We start from the raw sequence: 25,230 nt of genomic DNA on the forward strand, positions 1-25,230 counted from the left end.
AAGGACCTACACACCATAAGGAGCCACAAAAGAGAGCTACCCTAGGCAACTGTCCAGGCATGTAAAACTGTGTAGGAACTGAGCCTGAAATCCCACTCCTTTCTAGTGACAAAGAACTAGTATTCTCTACACCATAGGTAGGAGGATTAAAAAAACCCACAAAAACACACACATTTTTTGGAGCATGACTGATTTCAACCCATATAGATAATCAGAATCTATTCAAAATTATTATCAAAAACATCTGCATTTTCCATGTTTACAAAATTCTACAGTGATTCATCTTCAAAAAGTAAGAACTTGTAGAAAAAACATCCACTTTTCAGTACCAAAGCCTACATTTTTTGGCAAGGCTGAGTACTTGCCAATGACAAATTTGAAAGCCACTTTTGATGAAAAAGCAGACCCAGAGAATCACTTTTTTCTTCTTTTTGTCCTATGTATTCTGCCATTTTTCAAGCAAGAAATGTAATTCTTATGTAATTTTTTCCTGAATACCAGTCTAACCATTGAAAAAAGTAAATATTTTAAGAACACTGTATAATAATTTGGTAAGAATATCTAAGTGGTATTTAAAGTACAGTGGTAATTGAAAAGAATACAGTATTAATCAATTATAACTTTTGCAGTATATGCTATATTTTCTAGGACAAAGTCAAGGAACAAATGAAAAACTGAAAATATTTGAGGTTAAACATACATAGTATTAGGTGAAGCAAAATAAAGCGCATAATAAAATTAATTCTACCAACAGTAATTTTTATGTTTCATTAAAAGCTGAACACTATCCTTGTAGAGATTCCTGGAAAAAGATGGGCTGAATACAGCCCTAGATAAAACTGTTAATCCAGACCAAGTATCACTACCAGTACAGCTACTGGTTTGACAGCTGTTGCTCTTGATTAAACATGCCTGGCTCACAGTATAAAATATTTGTCAAGTTAATACACTAGGCCAAATTCACACATAGTTTAGTGATGAGCATATCCAAATGTTTGTTTTAATAGGAAACACGGGTGATTCACTTTGATCATTCTAATAATATTTATTTCTCCAACTGCGTGGAAAACAAAATTATATCAGTATCAAAAAAAAATTCTCAGAGGGAAGTTTTGCATTTTGAAATCAGTTGAGCCGAATATGAAGCTGACACCATACTCCTGTACAACTATTTATTACCGCTTAATCAATAATGATGCAGTAATCTCAGCTTTTCTGTTGGTGTGAAATGCAGACAGATTGTCATCCTCAAAATATTGCTATGAGATAGGTGAACATTGTAAAAGAGTCGGAAAATGTAATGCACTCTAAGAGTATATACATATAAAAAGAGCCAGAGTGTTTGTGAGCAACAGAAATCTATACTTTTCTGAACTGGCCCCAAAAGGTTAAAGTCTACAAGTCAATAAAAAAATTACATAGATTGTAGTAAAGCAAAGCCATTTTACACGATCATAGAGTTCAGCAGTAACTAGCTGAGACACTTCAACAGATATCCAAGATGAACAGTCATGATGACTTGTTCACTAGATCTTTACTTCAAAGCCAAGCCATCTTCTCAACTCTGTTTTCAATACTGCTATCACCTGGACTTCCATCTCAACAGGCATTATCACTGACAGCAAACTACACTCCTTGAAAAAGAAAAAAAAAATCAAATACGTAAAAAGAGATCTTTAATACTTTATTGTTTCCCATAAATCTTTTGTATTCTAGGCTGCAAAAGATGAGGCAACACAAATGGAAAAGTAACAGGGTCCTTTTGCTTTCAGAACAGTTACTGGAAAAGCTTTCAGAATTAAGATTTTCAATGGCAATCTAAGGAGATGGCAGCAGTGACAACCACTTCCAGCCTATATTTATATTCCTCCAGGTGACTAGGAACACTGGAAAGTTTGTAACCTTTAATAATTTACCCAAACCAGAATCAATCTGACAGCTTTGTCAGACAGCGATCTATGTTACCTGATATTTTTATATGGTGACTAGGAGAATGCAGCTGTAGTTTAATTTCAGTACTGCCGTACAAACTAACAGGACAGGTGTCCTCAAATACTGAAGATATTCCACATATTTTTTCACAATAACTATTTTTGTTTTCTTCAGACACAGTGATAATCACCATCTGCATTTTTGTCACAACATGAAATGCAGTTATTCACAAAGTCAGTTTAACTGGTCTTGTGCCTGTGCTAGATAAACAGAAGGAAAACATGCTTTGAATATAACAAATATTAGACTTTAAGACTTTCTTAAATTAATTTTTCCTCACATATAAATTCTAGCTACTAGTATTACTTATCAGTGTTCCTTGAAGAAGGAGTAACTTGTATGTGAGTAAACATTCATAAGATGGTATGTTTTAGAGATATTGAGATAGCATGTTTTAGAGATATTGAGATAGCATCTGATATCACGCATATAATTGGCCATCTGTTTCTAGATTACATTTAACATAACATTTAATCACTTCCTATAGAAAAGGTAGTCAGACAGATACATATGCTTTAAAACTTTATTGGGAGACGGTATTGAAAAAAAAAAGGGAGAAATGAAAAAGTAATCAGGAAATTGATTTCTACTATATTTCTTCTTTTTTGACAAAATTTAAAATTGCAAATATAGGTGAGTAATGGGAAGGTAAAAGCTAGAAAGCATGACAAAGTAATCAAATCCAGAAAAGATCCCTGATTGACCTTTGTATTGCCAAATATAAGGAGCTTTACAAAGCTGAAGCTTTATAAATGCCAAACATCATCATCCAATTAATTTTTATGCTAATAATAAGAGAAAAATAAGACACAGAAAATAAAATACAACAGAGAATATTCCAGGAATTATAGCAAGCTGCACATTTCCAATGAAGTAATCATACTTTTTAATACTAGCAGTCTAGATGAAAAACTGACGAAAGACAGCAAAGCTACTACCTTAATGTTTTTGCCAATGAAAACAAAACCGTAATGGTGGCTACCAATGATTTCCTTGAGTCACTTGGCTGATACAGAGTTTTCATGGACTGTTACTTTGGCAATTGCAACAGAGCTCCCATAAGCTAAGACTTTCAAAGCTGCCAGAAATGCATTTGCATTTCCATTTTATATTTAAATTTTAACAGATTTGGGTGACTGAAAACAGGGGCAGCTTTCAAAAACTTCAGTCTTGCTTTCACAAACTCAGAATTGGTCTGTTGAAAGCTCACTTGCTTAAACAGAAAGACACTGGAGAGACAAAGAAACATCACTGACCTTTGATAAGCCCAGAAAGCACACCATCCTTCTGACAGTACCAGAACTGTCCTTATGAAGACTGTAGATCATAGAGAATACATTTTAAACGTAAGGGATTTTTTTTGTTATTGGTGGTGGTTTTCTGTGGGTTTTTCTTCTTGTCTGGCAAATGGTAGTAAGTTCATAGCAACAATAATCAGATAGATATGCAACAAATAAACCACAACATCCTTCTTTTTTCCTCCCTCTCCCCCCGCCCAGATTCAAAGGACAGTGCAGCCAAAGAGAAGGACAGATTAGGAAAAGAACAGCTCAGTTCTGCCTGTGGGATACCTGCAATGTAAAACATGGGACAACGGTCAGCAAAAAAATCCTTTCTGTGCAAAATATGGTTCAAGCATATTAAGAAGAGCATGCAGAAAAGCCGAATTAAAAAAAAAAAAAAAATCTGAATTCAAAGATAATAGTATCTTCGGCTGTTCTGGAAATTGCTATAAGGAGCTATTGAAATAAATAAAAAAGTCATAGAGGGATGCTCAAAGGCAAAAGACCACAACCTGGTGAGGAACACCAGCATTCTGTACGCTGCCCTTGGCCCCTCACACGTGGCATCCCATGTCTGAAGGGGACACTACAACCCAGCCTGTGGCAGGCACAGCCCTGCCCTGCAAGGAGGGTGCAGAGTTAAGAGAATGAACAGAAAAGAGCAATGTTATGACAATTAACAGGCTGCCCAGACTTGCTCAGTGTGTCTCCTAGGCATAGAGAATGAGGAGTATACTCATTTTTTGTTATTGTTGAAACTGGCTTTAAAAAGTCTCACTGAATAAAATCAGACCATGACCAGTAACTTAGCAGAAGAAAACAAACTTAAGGAATTTTCCCTTTCAAGTTTTTTTAGATAACTACCAGTGATGATAGAATCAACCACATTTCAGAGTGCAAGGAAGGAAAAAAAAAAATAATAAAATTTATGTTTCATCCTTCCACCTTAATCCTGCTTTTCCTGATAAAGCAACTTGGTGTTGAGATGAAAGTAGTTTCTATAAGGAATTTTCTTAGGAGTTTATTAATGTTTTAAACACAACTTTGTTTTGTAAAGAGGCATTTGGGTTAGTGTCTGAATCTAGATTTTGGTAACAGCAGTGAGTCAAAATCTAGTTACCTAGATTTGTAACTAATCTTTGAACCACTTTACTGAAGAAGAAATTAAATAAAATCACTCCTGAAAGGGAAAGCATCAAGGGTTACGACTTCAGATCCAGTTGCCACTGATTGATGTCATGACTTTGGGCAAGCAACTGACATTACTTCTACCCAGCTCAATACCACACTAAACAAATTCCCACTATAAGGCTGCTCTTAATATTGTTCATGCATCTGATAACTCTATCAAAGAAAACACATACTGGTCCAGTCAGCTGAGTCCAGGTACATTTCTTTAGAGACCTCTTCTGTTTCACATATATGGAGCTCAGGTATCTTTTTCCTTTCTCTGTCCTGTTCCTGCCCCAGACTAAGAGACAGATAGATGTTCCCATTAGTCTTGGGCTGCTGGTGAGGGTACTCTTGCTCAACACGGCTGAGAAATGAAGTCTTCAGCCCCAGTCTGCTCAAGATGCCAAGAAATAGAGGCTTTTTTCTTGTGTGCACAAACCAACAAGTCACTATTTGAATAATGGCCAGCATGACAGCGACCACCACTCCTTCTCCAGATACATCATGACAGAAAGGACCGAGCTTCCCATTGGTAGCAAAAGAGAAATCTCAGTATCTGTGTCCAGCACAGGTTGGCAAGTACAGATCTTAAGCCCACACAGGCATCTAATGTGGGCAGTGGGTGCACACCTAAGCTCAGCCAGGAAGGGAGATAAGACCCTTTCCCCATCCTCAGTATGTCCTCAGGAGTACTTCCGCCCACCCTGCTCTCTGCAGAGAAACCAAGCAACTATAGCCTATGTGAGGACACAAGGTAAGTCCATGGAATTAATTTAAACAGTTTTCATGATATTGATTATTTCTTAGCTTACCAAGTAGCCAAAGCAGCAAATTAGTCTTCAGGCCTTACTAGCAGCTAAAGTAAACTGGAAGACAAAGCAGAGAAGAGCGAACTAAGGGAAAACAATTTAGCCTATGCATATCAACATCATACCAGTAAAGCTTCAGGGGATTTTAGCAAATGCTTAAATTTTGCATGGAATATTTTTCTGATGATTGAAAAGCTGCAGGAAACAAACACAGATATTTGTAAAGGAGTACTAAAATCAAGTTAGGAAAAAATAAAGTTAAAAGCTCACATCAGTAAGAATTAACCCCCCATAAAATCAAAATAACACAATTTTTAATATATTCAGTAACTACAAAGCATGTACTGCTTGACGATAAATATGAAAAGATAAAGAGAAAAAGAAAATTATTTGGTGATTTTGTAAATTGAGTGAAAAGGCAAAAAAGAACAGGTTTCAACAGCAGAAGAAACCTGTAAACTACCACCTTGTCTTAGCCAAAAGGTCTCTTACTGTGGGTAGTTTTTAAAATACTGCAGTTGCCCAAATGTAATGCACTTTTTCCTTTATCGTGTGTCTGGTTAATGTGGGCTTAGTTTTGCATTAAAAATCAACATTTATACAATTTATGAATAAAAGCTTGTATCACTGACATTATGCAGGGTCCTCAATTTATGCTGATTTCTTTATCATAAAATGTGAGCTGAAGCTTGAATGTTAGTAGACTTTCTAAATATATTCAAAATAAACTACAGACTGCTACAAGTTTTGTATTATTGATCTAAGCATATTAGATTTTTTTTTTTTCACAAAAGGAGCTTGAAGTGTGGTTGCTTGCTGCTGGAGCACGTAAGCTAAAAGTATTTTTTTTTCCATGTAGGCCACTCAAATGACTCAGCTGACTTCCCTTTCACATGAGCAAGCCACGGGTAACTGGAATGAAGAGAAATTTCTGCCAAAGGAAACATCAGTTCTGACGGTCAGCAATACATGTATGTGCATGCGACATTCTGTCCATCCCCCTTGTCTCTAGAGACCACTCTGTTTCCCAGGTCACTGTCCTAGTGCCTCCAAATAATGGCCAGAACCAACGAGATCCCTGGTCAGCAAGATCCAGCAGCAGATGGTCTTCATCTGTATTCACTTCTGAAGTATATAACAGCTTTGAAGAGGAGTTCTGTATTTCTGAGTTCCCAGCAGGGTCCTGGGTCTTGCCATCTCTTCTCACTACCCAGGTTGCTTTTTCTTTTCCTCCGTTCTCCTTCCTCTTTCTCCCAAATTAGCAGTCTGGCATTAATAATTATAGTAGGAAGTGGCAGAATGACTGACCTTTCTCATTTAACTCCATGACACAAATATGAAACATTTATCATTTACTCAGTTCACAGGTCTGCTAAAGACAAATTCACCTGTGACACATGCATCAAGATAAATTCATATCTCTTTCTAATACACTTCCATTAGTATCAGATTTATCATCCATTCTCCTAAAGTCTTGAGTACCACCCATGCAGCGTAGGAGAAGATGACTCTATTCAGCTCACCAGGATTCTAATTTAAAAATTCACAGTACACACACATTCAGAGCTATGACTTCATTCAGGCGTATTTGCTTAAGCTGCTGTCTCCTTTGTTGCAATGCAGAGCTGAAAATGGGCATGTAATCCATTGCTTATACATACCATTTATTAAATATATTGTTTAAGACTCTGCTTGTGCCTAAGCTACATTTACTAATCTTTTCTCCAAGAAGACCAGTTTTCCAACTCAAGCTATAGAGATATGTGAGTTTTCCTTTGAAAGTCCCCAACCCCATGATATATGGAGTGTGATCATGTATCCACTGCAGTACACCTGCAGTACCTGACACCACTCCTTTAAATACAAATCTGATGTCAAATTTGACATCTTTACACATCACTGAAACACACCCATTTTTTTCTCCTGTTAGATAAGCACACATACATTTCCTGTATATGTACACATACATCGAATAAATATTTCAAACTGGCATGCTTCCTTCAACCCCTCTATCTCGTCTGACCCATGGATCCTTGAAAAACTGTTATTCATTTTGACCTCTTGGATTTCAGAGCAGTATAAAAAAGCTTGATCTAGGGGAAGGACATACCTGTGAAATTAAATTCCCAAAATTAAAATCAGTCATGCCTGTGATGCATTTTCTTTCTTTTCCATCTCCCCTCCCCATTCCTTTATCCCCACAGCTCATGGTGGTCTGTAACTACATCAGAGACAGGTTCTTATTTTCCTAACTGCACTTCTTGAATTCAATAAGCCTTACTGTCATTTCGTTCACTTCTTGCCAATGAATTTTCTTTCACTGAAGAAACATTTCCCCAAGATGTGCATTATTTCTTGGGAGCCTCTCTGCACCTTTTTCTCCTGTTTTGCTGCAACAGAATAGATATTCCCTCACAATTTTAACCACAGTTACCTGTAGGAAAAAAGTTGATAGTCCAATGAAATGTAGGTGGATTTGTTTGGTTAGACATTACCTTGGCACCAAACAGATCACTGACTGACCAACTGCAACCAAGAAGATTCACTAAGCCTTAATGACATATGAAAGAACTAGAAAGAGTGATTCTGTCTTTATTAGTAGCTACTTATTAGGCAATTCTTGCTGCTTATATGGCTTACGTTATAGCTATATAAGCAACACTGCTCATAGCAGCAGCAACAGAAGGCAAGCTAATACAACAAGTATCAACTAAGCAGTGGCTCAATCTACCTGTCACTATCAAGACATTCCAAGGAAGTAATATAAGTAGGTCCCAAGTAGTGAAAAGATATGAACAGTGACAAAAGGACGATATGAAAGAAAAACGCTCTCACAAACTCCATGAGTGTCTGTCAGCTCTTGAGAAACACATACTCAGTCACCATTATGAGGGTAAATAGTCCTTATAAGGATGGATTTTATTAACTCTATTTTACAGCTTTCTTGTTTACAATTATATCCATCTTATTACATAAGCAAGACTGAAGAAATAGCCTCTTTTTTATTTTTCTTTTTTCCTTTTTTCTCTTTTTTTTTTCTTGATGTGTTGTGCAGTTCCATCAGGAAATGCTATAGTTTAACAAATCTGGTTATGGCAGAGTGTATGCATGTGGTGTAAGCGCCTACCTTTCCACTCCACTTTTCTTTAAACCTGGCTTGCTTCAGAAGCAGCACACTCCATCATGCAGTGTATCTGCCAGGATAAGTGATAACAGCCCCTGCAAAGGAGTTTTTTATTCTCCAGATCCTCTGTCAGCATGCCACCAAAAGACACTATAGCCCTACAGCCGGTTCAGAAAAAACATTGGCTGCCTAATGAGGACAGCTTGCCTGTGCTCTTGCACAGCTGATTACAAAGATGAAGGCATCGAAAGCAAATATAGAGGGTGGAAAAAAAAAAAAAAAAAAAAAAGTTTGTCCATATTTTAACCTACCCTACACCTAGTATAAAGAAATATACACCAGAAGTGCATGTAGGCAGAGCAACCATATGTATTCTGTGTATTCTAGGCACCTAATTTAGGACCTGATATTCTGTACTGAGTTGGTAGTGATACTGGTTCTTCCAGACCATGATTTAGAGCACCTAAGTCAGCTAAATGCTAACAAAGAGTAGTGAATTCTCCCCCTGGGGGCACCTGCCTGCCTGTATCATCCTGATAGGCAGCTCAGGCACTGAGGTATCTGGTGGGAATTCCTCTCAGGCGCTAACATGGATGAGAAAGTATAGCAGCAAATAAAGAAAGAAGAAGAGGAAAATGACACAGATCTCCAATAACACACACTAGAAATACGTACTTTAAGATTATGCCAGCTGGCTAGTGAAAGAGCTTATATTACTTCTGCAATCATAGGGATACTAAAGAAGACACAAGAAGAAAGGGATTATAAAAGTAAATAACTATATGATATTTTGCAAATACAAGTTCTCTAGTTAGAACTCCATAGACACATGTCTACCCTAAGTGATTATTAAGTGCCTATGAAAATGGTTCCTCCTTTCCAAGGCCGCCTTCCCTATGGTAGCACTACCCATGGTGGAGGGTATCCAGTAAAGCCATGATGATGTAAAACCTTTTTCATTAAATCAGTAAGCTTGTCAAAGCAAGTATTTCTTTTCTTACATTGTAGGAAGATTAACTGAAAGACAGGATTTTCTAACTTATTTTTAATCAAAAATGAGGGTGGTCTAATATTCCTTAAACAGTAGTGTGGAGGCAAAATGTGGAGTGAAAATCTAGGTACACCACTGCAACAAAAAGATGTGCCAATCAGAAATATTTATGTATATTTGTAAAACTACTTTTCAGCTCACCACCAGCTCCTGCTGAGACAATTATCGATCAATATTCTGTCAAGTATAACATAATTCTAAAGATTTATTTTCTTTGTCCCTCACCTTAACCTAAGACCTGCTGAATTTCAATTGAAGTAAATAAATCATCTTTACTTTTTGACCTTTTAAAAAATATTCACTAAGCACATTTTATCTTTATCAAATTTGATGTTCTAAAGGGATTCAGGTGGCTGCGTTAGCATACTGACCTTATACAAGCTCTAGGATGGCTATGATGTAGAGCACAATACTTTCAGTAGAAATGAATTGCACACCATTGGACATGGATCACTTGGGTCTAGGTTGAACCTTACATAAGAGGCAGCACAAACCCATGCTGGTCTATGAAAGACGTGCACAATTAGGAAGAAAGAACTGGCATGGAACACATCATTCATCAGTTCAGGTTCCTCACAAACACAAGCTGACAGATAACATGGAAATACTCCTGGAAGATTATCCATCCCTTCCCTCAGCAAGCGTGCCTCAGCACACTCCTCTCAACAGATGTCACATCTTCAAAATAAATGGTGTAAAAGCTCTAAGCTACAAGACTTCACTAAAGAAAATCAGAGACAACCCACAAGCCTTCTTCTCCACCTTCCTGATGGGTTTTATGGGTGAGAAATTGACGTGATTCTCTGTGAAATCATTTAACACCAAAAGAATGCAGCCCACTCAGTGGCCATCAGTGTGTTGTGGTAAGAACAGTGCCACTGTGGCTTGGCCCCCTGGATGCCACCATTCACAGCTTATGCAGAGGACACTGAGCATGCTCTCATCAGTCTGCCCAAAATCCCATTCAGAGCTGGGCATTACCAATACAGGGAGTCATCTACAAGAGCAAATCTTGTTCTAAATTGTGCAGGTGGGCCTGGGTGCAGAGGTTAGAATCAAGTTCTCCTAAAATCTGGAGAGGTCAAAACACAAGGTTTACATCTCACATATATTCCAGTTATAACAGACATACCTTCCAAACTGCCTCAGAGACGGCTGTTCCGAAGTACTCTTCTAGTACTTGTTGGTAATACCAGTTTTCACTTTTACAGAGATTTAATATATCTCAGTCAATCAATAACAATTTTGTTTATCTTTTTTAACACTGACTGTTGCTATTCCCCAATTCTCTCTCAGTCACCCAACCAGCAAGGATCTTCATTGCAGTCATTCTTAAACCAAAAGGTAAAAGGGTTTTCTAATTCATATAAAAACATACTAGCAGTGTGTCAAAAGCCAGTTATTTTTAAATGCTATAATCACAAAATGGAATGTCAAATATTAACTGTTCAATCCACTCATCACTGTAGCTTTGTATAACTGTCTTGTCTTAAATTAGTAAGGAAACTGTCTGGAATAGTTGCTGCAGTTTCAAGAATAGTTTTCACATTCCAAGAAAAGTGAAGGTTTGCTTTCACCCAGAAATCCAATTAGTCACCCCAAATATGGCAGAACTTCTAATTTACTCAAATTTGAAAAACAAAAAACAGCAACAAAAGAGAAATCTGCATGTACACAAAGGCATGGGTTTACATTCCCTAAGCCAGTCTAAACTGCCCACTATACAGATCTGAGCTGAGAGAAGCAAGTGCTTAAGAACATACACATGTGACTCACTACAAGAGCTAAAATGCCAAGAGGTGGTTCTTGAAAACACATTCTTGGGTTTGGCATGGCCAACAAACCTTGTTCATTGCAAATGTTTTTCTCCACAGCTGAGTTTCTATTACCAGTTGATGGCATTTGGATGGCACCGTGCCACTTCTGTATTCTTCTTTGTTCCAAATTGGTCCCATTCTCAGCAGAAGTGACAGCAGCCAAAGCACCACTAGAGCATCTGAGAAGCCTTGGTGAACTCTGATGACAGTAACCCCATTTTTAATTCTGCTGAAGTTAGAGAGAGACTGAGGAGTTACCATAAAACACAACTTGGAAATATCCCCTGCACACCAATCTTCATTGTGGCTGCTCTGTGTTGATGGGGATCTGCATATCCAGCCTTCTAGTGAGGGCACTCGGCATAATCCAAGAGACTCAGGTGTTGTACATTCGGACAGTACCTTTCTTACTCACCTGCTACAAGGGCCAAGTAATAATTGCTGGAAGTTCAAAACCTCCTTACAGACACTGCACTCTGAACAAGCATGTGAATAGACTCACTTCATCACTTCTTCATTCCTGGTTTTACACCTGCACTAATTAACTGAAGCCATGAGAGCTCCAGCATCCCCCGTTGATGTAATGCAGAGGAGGGTTACACTCATGACTTCTATCAGTGGTAGTTACGTATTTGTCTTGGGCAGAGAGGACCAGCTGTCCTGCAATAAGGCACTCGTCATGACAAATATAATACTGACATGGGACACACATAATTGTCTTTATAAGCAAGAACGACTGCAAATGCCAGGAACCGGGAAAAAAAAAAAAAAAACAAACAAAACACCACATTCTCCCCCCACTTTTTTTAAATTTCAGTTTGCAAAGAGCAGCACATTTCTGCAGCAAATAGAGCTTACTAAACCAGCTGCCTTTTGTTATTGCCCTTATGCCTATCTGTGATATTATACAACAGATACCACATTATCGATGTCCATAAATAACTTTTATTACTCGTCTAAAAAAGCACCGTTTAGGACAAAGCAAAACAGATATCATCTCTTCCAGCAGGTTGAGGATGACAACTTTCTTCTGTACCTGCCATTACAACCCTACCCCTGGGTGATGGCTTTCATTTAAAAAAACAACAAAGGAAGAAAAACAGAAAAAAAGTGCCAGACAGCAGCCCCTCTAAATATTGTGCTAAATGTTGTGAGAGGTTGCCAGCACTAGAAACAGGCATTACAAGGTAAATTGCTGAATACTGTATCCAGCTCCAGTTTGTTGTGGTTTTTCCTGTGCAAGTACCAAATTTACTGACAGCTCTGCACTCAGGAAAGCCGGTTTGATAAAATCCAAGACAACGAACTCTGTTTTCAGGATACACTGAAGCCCATGCCTCGTGTTAACACTACCAGTGCCATCATCTGGTTTGTTACCAGCTGCTGCTGTCACTGCCTGGGACTGCTGTTAGTTTCAAAGAAAATAAAAACTTAACTGCCTCAGGGGCATGAAACGGGTGTGGCCAATAATTTAATTTTTTTTTAAAAAAAAAAAGGGAAAAAACATTTTATAGCTAATGGCAAAAATAACATACATATTTTCCATTTTTTTTTTTTCAGACAAGCCTCTTATTCTTTTTTGTTCCTTTAGCTGCTCATGTTTTCATTTGTTCACTGTCATTTACTCTGCCAATTGGAACAGTGATGTAATGACATATGACTGCCTGATATTCAGTGGCACTCACAGCACCTTTGTCACCGATGGCTCAAGTGCACAATGAACAGTATCTTGAGTTTAATGTATTTGTGGCTTTGTGATGGCAGCAATGACACACAACAGGCTTTTTTTCTCCTTTTGTTTCTGTGCTCTGTAATAGAACAGCCTGCCACAGAGACTGTGACCAGAGAATAATGAAAAGTGCTGGGCCATTGTTGGTCATGGCAAAAATTTGCAAACTTCACATTTTGTTTAATTATTGAAGAATGGCTTTTCAAAGATCCGTGTATTGTTCTAAAGAGACATCGTAACATCTATCTTTCTTTCCTCACAAAAGCTTTTTATCTTCAAATGAGAAGAATATACTCTTTGAGGGCCAATTAGTAGTCTACCAATGAAGAAGTTTAAAGGAATTTTTAATTAGTAAATTGACCCATGGTGTGATTCACCTGGAAAGGAATTACATCATTTCCTAAGACAGTTAAGCTTTCTTAGGCAAATATTAGTCAGTACCTTAGATTCAAGACCCTCTGTCTCTTAATGTTATCTTGTTTGTGTAAACCAATTTCATTCAATACTGTGGGCTCACTCAGACAGTAAATGTTATTCAAGGTGAACAGAGGCAGCCCTCTAACCCTTGTTCTCAGCCTCTAGCACAACTCTCACTAATCCAGAAATGTTATGCATCACTCATGGTTATTCTGCCTAAGTTCTACAAAATAGGAGCGTCACAGTCTATTCTCTCTACTAGAAAGATACCACTGAAGATGAACAGGCTTAACTACATAACGGAGTAAATGAAGGTGCATGCAGAAGAGAGGCTGGAGTTTCATTCCCTTCTGGGAAGCAACTCAAAGATCCCTATTTAGTCAATGGAAAGAGGCAGTCACCTCCAGAGGGGACTCAGAGCATATTCATTACATGCTTATATGAGAAGGCATTTATCTCTCTCCCACCATCAGCAAATGGTCCCTCATTTTTACCTTCTGAAAGGTGATGTGACATATAAACATGACAGGCACCAGCCTTTTGACATGCCTCTCAAGAATAACAGAATTAACCTCATACACTGCCTTTTGTACAAAACTGTGTTAACAAGAATTCCTTCATAAGAAAAGAAGGGTGAGGAAACCAGACCTCAAAGTTATGTTATTAATATAGGACATGATAGTGTGTTCCTATTCCCATTCACACACACCAATAACTTGCCAGTTACATGCAGCTGATGAACTGCCACTAGAGATGGAGCCAGCGTAACATCCCAAATGAGGAAAAAAGATCAGGAAAAAAGAAAAGGAGGAAGGAGGACGGGAGGAAGGAGGACGGGAGGAAGGAGGACGGGAGGAAGGAGGACGGGAGGAAGGAGGACGGGAGGAAGGAGGACGGGAGGAAGGAGGACGGGAGGAAGGAGGACGGGAGGAAGGAGGACGGGAGGAAGGAGGACGGGAGGAAGGAGGACGGGAGGAAAGGAAGACACTAACCTGAGCCCTATTGTTAAAAAGCTAATGCTTCAAATAGCAGAGCAAAAATCTAAGATTCATTTATGTCATATAAATGGTACTTTTACTGATTTTAGCAATCAGTACAATAATCAGCATTTCTTATATATGTTACATCGTTTCACAGGCAGCACAGAAGCAAGTTTGTGTATAAGAGGTAAAGCTGAGTCTCAAATGAAAGACATTTTCAAGGTATCTAGATATATGTAAACATTTAAGAGGGAATCAGCAGAGCCCTGAACTGATAAACATTTCTCATAAGTTATGTATGAATTAAAATCAAGGTTTTATTAAAAATGCATAAGTATGATCTGTGGTGAATAGAACTATTAGCTATGCATGTTTACTTTTTACTGAACACAGAAATCAGTAATTTTTCCTCTAAATGTCATTTCTATCAGAGGGTTATGGAATGATAAAATGTTGAAACAATTCTCTGATGCCATCCAGCTGGTACATACACATCTGGGAAGAGGGTATAAAATAACAAACTGCAAAATGTTTATTTGCCACAGGGGCAAGAAAATATTTCAAATATTGTGCCTATTTGACTACACATGTCAGGTAGCACTCAACAGCCCCTCTCTTTCACTCACCATAATAAAACAATAAATTAAGATTAATCTGGATGACAATAAACTATTTGATCCCTTAAAATTATTATATTTTCAGCATACTCTTTATGATCACACATTATTTACAGTGGTCCCTATATTCCTCACTCCTGCTGGAAGCTACATAAAATCACCTAAATACCAAAGTGAGCATAAATTGGTTTTATCAATTTGATTTTAGCATCAATGAGTAGTTACAGAAAAACAGAAGGCACTATCTTGGGTGGTTTTGGGGGTTTTGTGTGTGTGTGTTTATTTGGGTTCTTTTAGGGGACCTTAAGGGAAGTATGCAAAAAAGCTGACATTGTTCTGGTGAAACCAGGTTCCTTAGTTTCTCCTTCTACAGTCAATGAAATGACAAATACCTTTCCAAAACAGCAGTTCTCAATTTGGTGATCATATACAGTCCTGTAGATCACAGACAGTCCTTAACATCAAATAGTCCTCAATAAACAGACTAGTGAAAATGGAAGAGGGGAAAATATAAATAATAACCACTATGAATGACAAAACAGTATAAAATTAATCTGTGGTTTCTTCTCACCCTGCACCTCCCAAAAAGCCTCCTTAAGCTGAAGGACTGCTTCGCTTAAAACACGACTCTAAAAGGTAGTTTAGGGAAGGAAACATTAGGCACTCTGACCTGTCCCCTTTTCTGACCATAGAGGAGCCTGGAGAGATTATCCCGATTCAGTCAGACCATCAATATCCTGACATCAAGACTCATCAATACCCACCCAAATGCAAAAACACTCACTATTGTTATTATCTACTAAATGTCATTTAAATTCAAAAACGTAAGTAAATCTTGGAGAAGTCCATTGACACACTTTTTGTTATAAACTGTCACTGGGCATAGCTGTCTCTTTTGGCACTGTGCACCTTGGACAAGCTCTTGGGCTCCCCGTGGACCATGGGACTAAAAAGGCAGTTTGGAGAGTATGGGGATATCCAGATAGTTCACTGGCCACTGACATCAGCCTCCAGAACAGACCACTGGCCAAATCTCATCAGTCCCTGAGCCCAGGGAAGTTTCTCAAAACTTCACGCTAGCTGAAACTAGATGTTGAGACCCATGTCATCAGGTGCACCAGAGTGTTGTGAAGACCTCAACGGGATTTACACTCTTTCCTGGAACAAATCCACTTAACACCAAGTACTTGTTTACAAGCCCCATATGCTGCACTCGCATTGTATACATTCCCACCGTAGAGTTACTACCAACTCAAAACATTATGTTTCTGCTTTGAACCATTCTGCAATGAACTCTGTTCCTTTCTGTTGACTACAGAGAGATTTCTTTCCACTGACTACAGGGAGGTTTTAGTGCTTTCTTTTTAAATGCTTACTTAGTGCTTTTTATAAAGAAACAAAAAAAAAAAAAAAAAAAAAAGGTCACCTCCTGCTCATCATTCAAGGCGCTCGCTCAAATCTCTGTCAATGGGAAATTAATACCTACTGCCAAAGATCTGCCTCATGGCTATACAAGAAGAGTAACTCAGCTAGATATTCTGGGTCACTATATTCAGGTACTTCATTCAGCTCCTCTCAATCTATTCAAACTTTTCCCTCCTACCCATCATCAGAGTATCTGAATGTTGAGTCTGCTCACTGAACTCTAAAGGAGTTCAGCTTCAAAAAACTGTGAATTAGCCTTGTTATTCAGCTGATACGAAATCTTTTCTTTGTAACTTAAAACAACATACTCTGCTTTTCTTGAAATGCATGATTGGTTATTCACAATTATTATTCATTCACACTTCTATGAAAAAATTGTACTGTACTATTCACAGTGAAAGTCATGCTACTAAAAATTAAGTGACATAACAGACTGTTACCTCTGACATCCATTTTTTGTCTGCATCACTGATGTTGACCTCAAGTTATGAGAAAAAATAAAAGTAACAGTTTGGTTATGGATCTTCAGTATTTTATCTCAAAAACAGAACAGAAAAAGAGTGTTTACTTTTCTACCAAGGTCTCACTGAAACCTAAAAAGGTTGCTACATATTTCTTAGCAACAAAAGATATTAACTCTCTGAACTCATTATCAAGTCCTTGTTTTATATATTTCCAGCAACACCTCAAAATCTACTTCTTAGTATTATACAATAGCTCTCAAACACACATCTGCTGAAAGCCTGCTATTCACAGGACTGTCTCCTTTTCATTGCTAGTGGGATCACAATGTTTTTGGATACAATGAAAGCATGACTTTCACTTTCTTTCCTATCAAAATTGAAACAAAGCAAGGAGCAGAATTTTAAACAAGCACAGACACAAGTTGTTGACACAGTCACAATTTAAAAGGCAATACTTCTATTTAAATACTATCCAAAACACAGAAACCAGTTTTCTCAACTCTCTTTTCTAGTCTGATAAACCTACAGATCTACAGGTTAAGAACAATAACAACCTCACTTTCCATTCCATATGAAAGCCCACTTTTTTAATTTCCCTTTTGCTAGCAGAGAACACAGGAACATGTATGTCATCAGAATCTTCCATTGCAGACACTTTGTTCCTAAAGCTGCTATTGAAAACCATTGGAAACAGCAACAATGAAACACAATTAAAACACACACTCAAAAAGAAAAAAAACAACCCTTCCCAAAATCCAGCAATTAAAAGCAAACAGCAAAATTTCACTGCTGCTTCCCTATAGCAAAAATGGAAAAATAAACTTGCTACATACACTAGTTTTGTGATTTGGAGTGCTATTGGAAAGTGACCTGATGATATGCCTGGTATGAGAGCCTATAATAACAGAAAGATGTTCATTTTTACACAAAACTGCAAAGTAACTATCCTAGGGAGTCTTTGGTGTGAATGCCTCTGCTTTGCTCTCACAGAGGCTTCAGCTCTAATCTGGCAAACCTCACTCTTTGAAGGTCCAGAGACAAGTCACCCTGCAAACTGCTAAAACACAAGTTTTTCCCTAAGGAAAGATATTAATGGTATTAAACTCTGCTGAACTTTGTAGGTAGATTTGTGATATAGACTAGAACTTGCCATGATCATCAATCCTGAAGTGTCTGAGCATAAAAATGTTTGCTGATTATGCTTTAAAAAGGCAAAACAAACATTTACAGGACTAACCACTGAGGCAGACTTTTTTCTCTAAAAAACAAGCTCTGTTCCCTGTAGTTACATGTACCATTGTTTTATAATGTGTGTGAGAACTGGAAGAGTACAGGACATTCTTCAGTCTTACATTGTGTGTGCAATATAGATTCCAGGCACCTCTCACGACATCAGAAGAAGACACAGAAGACATATGGTAGACACTACTTCCAAATTTGTATGGAATTGAATGCCTGGATTTCAGTGGTTCTACCACTTTATTTGCCACAGATCAAGTATGTGCCTTTGTGTGCAACAAGGTTAACTAAATATATGTTTGTGGACATGGTCATCACACATAAGTATAGAAATCACCTCAGATGATACAGTTTTTTAAATAAAGCATGTGAATTTTGTCTTAATTTGCATTATTTATTCCTGGATAAGCACAGGACAAGGATATTTTCATAGAAGTTGTTAGTATTTCCATCTTTTTTTTTTTTTTATTTCATTAACTCAAAGCAAAGGTAAAGATTGGGCCTATGTTAGCAAAAGCAACTAAATCTAAGTGCCTTTGTCATTCGGTTTGGCCACAATGACACATCTGGACAATGGCTTCAGCCACTGGAAGAGGTCACAGAGATACACAGTCAGGCTGTGTGTCAGCGTGCTTATGCCCTAAATGATGAGGTGCTAGTGAGGAAGAGACATTGCAAACATCACACACTGATGTCTGTGACAGACAGATTTTCTGAAACTGGGGAGTTTGTGCCCATTATAGTATGTTTATTTATAACATCAGACTGAATACCCCAGAATCACTAGCTGAGTCTTGATATACATGTTTACAAATTTTATATCGTTTTTAATATTTTGCTAGAACAGGCCAAATGTACAGAAGAATGATATAAATAAATTCAGATAGAAACAGAGAAGCCAGTGCAAAGGCTGAATTATCTGTTATCTAATTAGCCTTGGGAGTGTGGCTGTCGTTGCCTGATGGATAGAAACAATAAGACAATGATTTCTGGAGACTTGAAGTTTCCTTATGAAATGTTGTCCTTTGTCATCACTGCACTTGGGAAGAGAGCTTCTAAGCTGAAAACATACAGTACTTTTCACTGTTTTGCCACTGCTCCGAGCTTTCCCAAGTAGTGATAGAGGACGTGTAAAAAGTTTCAAACTGGCATCCATGGGGCCCTTGAAGCCTTCCAGAAAGCACTGAACCAACAATAATCTTGGCAGTTTCACCTTTGCTGTTCTTGCTATTAAAAAGTCTAAGCAACAAGATATTAGTGTTACTGATGTAAGCTATTAATAGAAAAGGAGACACCCAAAAATAAAGAGGTTTAAAGGACAAAATGCAATAGCAGAGAACTCTTTCAATGCAACCAACATGGTTGACATAAAAACCACCAGAGCCCCTAATGCCTGGGTTTCTCTTGAGAAGCACAAAGTATACAGGACACCAAAATTAGTATCTTAAAGAAACAAAAAGATATTTTGAGATTATTATCCTCATATACAGAAAGCAATGCCTTGTTCCTAACATCAGCAAGATTAGCTCTTACTTGCTGTTAATTCTTCTCATTGGCTACAAATGCAGAAGAAAATAAGCTGTCAAAGGTTGTTTTCCATAGCACAAATGAAAGCACAAACAGGAAGGTATACATATGTTAATAAGCAGGGGAGCAATGATCAGTATGCCCTTGAGAGCAGAAACATTCCTTGAGGTTTCCGATAATCTGATGGTAGAGTATGTTGCCTTAGCTATAAGCATTTAAAATGCATTTATTAAAATAATTCTGCTTGTGCAGGGTCTCTCACGTTGATGTAGCTCTACTCCTGTACCATTATTTGAAACAACTATCTTTTTCTGCCCATTCACTGACACCTACCTCATCTATACATGCACAACATGAAACAAGTTATTGAACCGCAGTATTCCTCAATATTATTTATTGTACAGTGCCTACAAAGACCAATTATATCACCACACCCTAGCTCTGCAGACAGAATATTCTCATTAAAAAAAAAAATGGAAGAAACCTTTCTTTTTACAAAACTTTTTCCTCAAATGAAAGTATATTTTCTACTTCAAACATGATCATTTTAAAACTGAAACCCAGGTGTCAGTAATAAAACATCTTCATATTAAGAATTTTATGCAATTTTTTTTAAAGTATGGTTATAATTGTAGAAATGTTTCCCACCCCCATCTCTCCATACCAGATAACTTCTTCATTCTTTGTGTTTCATTTGCATCTGCATTAACATGGCTGCTAATTTGAGGATGAATCTTGACAGCATTTGCTCCTTTAAGTAGCCTTTACCTAAGAAGTAGTGACAACTGATCAATCAACTCATCGGCCTGCTTGGGAGAGTTAAGTCTCCTTGACTTAACTCTCATGACCTATTCCTATCTGATGGTATATGGCACATGAAGGAATATGCAAGTGATTTTAATCACGTGCAAAGGGATAATTTTTTCATTTCCAGCTACTTTTTCTCATGTAAATAATTATTCCTGCTTTGAACCCATCTAAATAATATTACATAGGCCAAGCGTGATTCAGAAGTTGGCATTGCTGATAGCAAATCCTTTTCTTGGTCAGGAAAAAATAAAGTTTGCTTTTATGTTATGAAAATATGTTAAAAGTTTGCTTAAACTAGGCCAGAATACAATTTCACTTTTTAAAATATACATATTTGACAATGTAGGTTACAACCACTGTTGAAGAGTGAACAGTAATGCTACAATTCTACAGCAGCTTACCTGTTCATCCACCTGCTGACACACTGCTATGGGGCATTTCTATTGATGTTTTTACTACGAGTTTTGTTTGTATTTTTGTCACCATGAGTTAGCAAACATATTTTCTTTCACAGACTTTAAAAACAATAATAATTTAACATTTTTGCAGATTACACAGTTATCATAACCTCCTGTTCGTTAAGTGCAGTTAAAAAAAAAAAAAAAAACAAACAACAAAACCAAAACTCAATCTTTTACCTGTAAAAAGTACAATTTAAACAATTTTTTGCTCCCTTTGCAGACAAAAAAAAAAAAAATCTATATATGCCTCTGAAACTTAAATAGATCCAAAGAACTTCAGTGATTAATTTTATGTTTCCAAAATGCTGCAAAAGGCTACATTCCTACCATTCCACTCAAGATTCATTACCTGTATTCAAGATTATTTTTTTAGACAGTGTGCATGAATAAATCACATCTGATAAGATACATCCAGCTACAAAAAAATCAGATAACTTAGATGGAGAACAGCATATACAAATAAAATGTTTTCGACAATACAAAAGGATTAGGGGTTGATTACAACCAACAGAAAGACCACAGGCATTTTGAATTTCTGATCTGCTAACACATCTTCCTTTTTCTGCCCTGTTTTACTGATTTTGGTCCTTGAAATCCGCTGGGCTTTTTCTTCTGTAGTTCTCTTAGTACCTGTCTGCAGGAGAGGAACTGGCAACAACGTTGGTTGCTATCGATACCGACTAACACTTTCTCAGCAAAACTATTCAGTAAGAGGTAGAGAGTTGGAGTAACATGGATTATTTCCTTCCTTCTATAAGGTTAACTGCTTAACAAAGGTGCTTCCAGCAGCTGTTCTGTCAGCACATGAACACTTGGTCTAATGAAAATAAGAAATGGGGCACATTTCATTGATAGGTCTTCAGCTGTGTGACACTGCATTTCAATCCACGGCAATTCTATACGTCGTGTATCTGACTGATAACAATAAAATAATCCATGTACATATTAGATGAAAAGACGTTTCTTCAGTTTCTTAACTTTAAGTCTAGTTAGTTTTAAAGCACGACAATGCAACTGCACAGCCTAACAGTCTTTCTGACCAGATCTATTTTTAGGCAGCCTCTTTGTTATTGTATCTTAGCACCCACTTTTCAAACTTGGTCCTAGTTTAGCTGGTAGCTGAGCTTACAAGAGCTGCCACATGTCTCCTCTACAGGTAAGTGTAAACATAATTGGTTTATTTCTGTAACAACATAATGTTAACATACACTGCCTAATAAGTCTGAAAGGGAAAAAGGCAAACAGATACACCTCTGTAGAAGAGTTCAGGCATAATAACTTCACACATACACACACCTGTGTGGCAAACTGTTTGCAATCTATGCATCACCCCTGACACGGCAGCGTCCTCGCTTTACATAAGGCCAGCCAAACACCGGCCTGCCAGAGGAAGTCAGGTACTAACTTGAGGCATCGCTTGGGAAAACTGCCCGAGTTTATTAACTCCGCCGTGCGCACACCGCAGCCTCCCTGGCAAAGCTTCCGCGAAACTACCTGTAACGCAGCCCCTATTTCCCACCCTATTTTCCACGCCTTTCTCCATCTCGGCCCCCGCGCCCACTCCTCGCCCAAAGCGCGGGCGCTGCCCTCCCCCTTCCCAGCCCCCTGGGCTCCCTCTCCGGGCAGCGGGGGAGCCGCCCCACCGCCCCCTCCCTCTTTCCTTCCCCCCCCTCCTCCGCGGGCCGCCCCCGCCGCCACTCACCAGCTGCGCGCCGCACACCGCCACCAGCGTGCACCGGCCGCTGCAATAGCCCATGGCTCCCGGCACCCCGCACCGCCGTCCCGCGCCGCGCCCACTCAGGCGGCGGGAGAGCACCGCCCGGCCGCCGCCCGGCTCCCGCCTGCCGCCGCCGGCGCGCCCCAGCCCGGGACCCGCATGGGGGCGCGCCCGCCGCCCGCCCTAGCCGCGGCCGCAGCGGCCGCCGCCTCGGCGGCCGCCGGCAGCGGGGCCGGCTGCCCCCGCGGAGGGCGGCAGCGTCGGGGGGAGGGCGGCGGCAGGTGCCTGCAGGAGCAGCCGCGCTCTGCCGCGCAGCCCCAGAGGCATCTGGGCTTCAAAGTTTGCCCCCTCAACTCCGCTCGCAAACCATCCGGGCTCGCAGCCGTCTGCGGCGGGGGGAGGCGGGGGGAGGAGGGGAGGAGGGAGGGACGGGGAGGCGAAACAGGCGAGGCAGGCGGCGGTGCTGCTGAGCTTAGTTCACGCTCGGAGAGCGGCTTCCCTCCTGCCCACGGCACTGCCGCTTCCCCACCCTCTTTTCTCCTCCTCCTCTTCCTCCCGACAGGGCTCAGACAGCCCCAGCAGTGGAAGCACCTCGCCTGGGGAGTCCCCCGCGGGAGGTCGCGGAAGGGCGACGCAGCGGCAGGGGTGAGCGGCTGCTGCTTTATCTGCTCGGGCGGGGCGAGGGCGACCTCACCCTTCCCGACACCTTTGTCTCGGCGGGACACCTCTCTGCACCCACCCCTCCCGAGGTTCCCCTCACCGCGCCACCGGCGCCGGGCCAACCGGCACCCGCCGCAGCCCCCTCTGCCGCCCAGGCACAACCCCTCTGCCCGCGGAGGGGGCGGCAGGGGCGCGGAGCACGGCGCAGGCTGCAGTCCCGGCAAGGTAGCGGGGCAGAGCGCGGGCCCGCGGAGCGTAGCCGGTGCGGTTACAGCCCCGTGACGGGGCGCGCTGCTGCCGCCTGCCGGGCCGCGGCCGGCGGTGCAGGGGGAAGCCGCCTCAGCCGACTCTTCCTCCGCCGCGGCAGCTGGCACCTGGGAGAGCTCCCGGAGACCTATAGGGACACGCCAGTCCTTACCTGGCTCTCCGCGCCGGTCTCCCTCCCACCCAAAGCAGAGAGCAGAGACGCGGGTAGGTCAGGAGAGACTGACTTGGAGGACTGAGAAGGATCCGGAGCAGAGGCCGGGAGCTGCCAGGTGAGGGCAGGAAAAGGACAAGATCAGGCAAATTTAGAAAAAATACTGTTTTCAGGGAAACTGGTTCTGCTCACCATCACCACGAGGAACATTTGTACATAGTGGCATGCTTCAGCCTTTCTCTTCTATCAAAAGCATCCAGAATACATAAAGTTGGTGGGAAACAGTACATCAAATTTTAATTTGTCAATCAGCCTCCAAAAGCTTTTACATGCTGTGTCACCAGCAGCAGTCTTGACATTGCATTCAGACCAGGTCACTTTTTTGCTTAGCTGCTCATTAACAGAGGTAGTTTTAGCAGTGGTATTAACAATTATTAACTGCAGGAACATCAGTAGGTTTTCTAAGTGCTTGTGGATGCTTTTTTGCAGCACAAATATTCTGTCAAACTAGAAGCCCTTTGGATGTTTAGAACCTCATGAAGTTTGTATCTCACTTTTCAGACGGGTTTACCAAAATAGTTGGCAGGCTGTCAAATGAACAGTTATGCCTCTTAAAATGCCTTATATCATAATAAGCACTCCACAGGGGAGCAAAACACACACAAAGGTGACACTGGTTGTCCTGTACTCCATAAGGACATCCTTCTGATTGTCACCTTCTGTGCTATGGGAAAACGTATTGACCTGCCAAATCACTGGCCATGCAGAGTACCAAACACAGTGAACACATTCACTTTAGGACCTAAAGAGACAGCAACCAGGGAGAGCTGTATCTGATAACAGTTAAAGCTGTGGAACTGCTGAGGTTCAGAGACTGCAGAGATGTCCAGCAAGTTGCAGAGAAAAGTTCAGGTACCTCTGGATTCAAATAGTCTGTCTTAACTTCTTCAGTACGCCATTCAAGCCTTTTACAAAAATGACGTTGGTGTGCAGGTATTAGCTGGCATTATGGTTGTTTGAACTTTAGATTTGAACTAGACATGATGTCGCGGTAGCCTCTGTAGTTGCTGTGTAATTACTTCTGTCTCATCCCAGGCATGTTAGCTTTTGTGTACTGATCTCCTCTAGCATAGTGAGTCCTGCACAACTGAGGAGTCAGGATACCCAAAAAACAATGGAAAACACATTTTGTTTTCCCACAGAGATTGTCTCCTGGTAAAACTGGTGAAGTGGCAAGAATGGTGTATCAGATTATCTGAGGCTGGAAGCTGGCAAGCTAACAGGAGAAGAGAAAACTTACACTCATTTAGACCCTTGAGAGGAAGCTAGCACTAGTGTTCTGTGTCCGTAATGCATCTCGTTGTTCATTAGAGTGGGAGGATTCCTACGGAAAATTCAGGCAGTAGTGACAAAGTCGAAAGGATGATCTCTGTGGGCTCCTATAGCTCACCTGAGCTCCCTGATCCTTTTTATTTTCTCAGCACCTTTTCCTGTAGCTTTTCAGTAAGAATCTCTGT

General features: G+C 40.0%; 2 protein-coding genes across 4 annotated transcripts in view; one reads left to right on the plus strand and one right to left on the minus strand.

Annotated features, from left to right (window-relative positions):
- NKAIN2 (sodium/potassium transporting ATPase interacting 2) overlaps positions 1 to 23,179 on the minus strand; it is a 548,040-nt gene extending 524,861 nt beyond the window's left edge. Inside the window, exon 1 of one of the 3 annotated variants that reach the window (XR_011738396.1) lies at positions 22,621 to 23,179. Coding sequence is in view for 1 of the 3 variants with exons in the window: in XM_065835583.2 (XP_065691655.1) it covers positions 22,621 to 22,674 (54 nt within the window). In the remaining 2 variants the exon portion in view is untranslated. The remainder of the gene's footprint in view (positions 1 to 22,620) is intronic. The other 2 variants (XR_011738395.1, XM_065835583.2) reach the window with 2 other exon arrangements.
- Positions 22,795 to 25,230, plus strand: part of LOC139827677 (uncharacterized) — a 34,012-nt gene continuing 31,576 nt past the window's right edge. Inside the window, exons 1-2 of the mRNA XM_071807281.1 lie at positions 22,795 to 22,974; positions 23,018 to 23,280. Coding sequence (XP_071663382.1) covers positions 22,795 to 22,974; positions 23,018 to 23,280 — 443 coding nt within the window. The remainder of the gene's footprint in view (positions 22,975 to 23,017; positions 23,281 to 25,230) is intronic.

This window comes from Patagioenas fasciata, chromosome 3, assembly GCF_037038585.1.
Source record: "Patagioenas fasciata isolate bPatFas1 chromosome 3, bPatFas1.hap1, whole genome shotgun sequence".
Classification (NCBI taxonomy): domain Eukaryota; kingdom Metazoa; phylum Chordata; class Aves; order Columbiformes; family Columbidae; genus Patagioenas; species Patagioenas fasciata.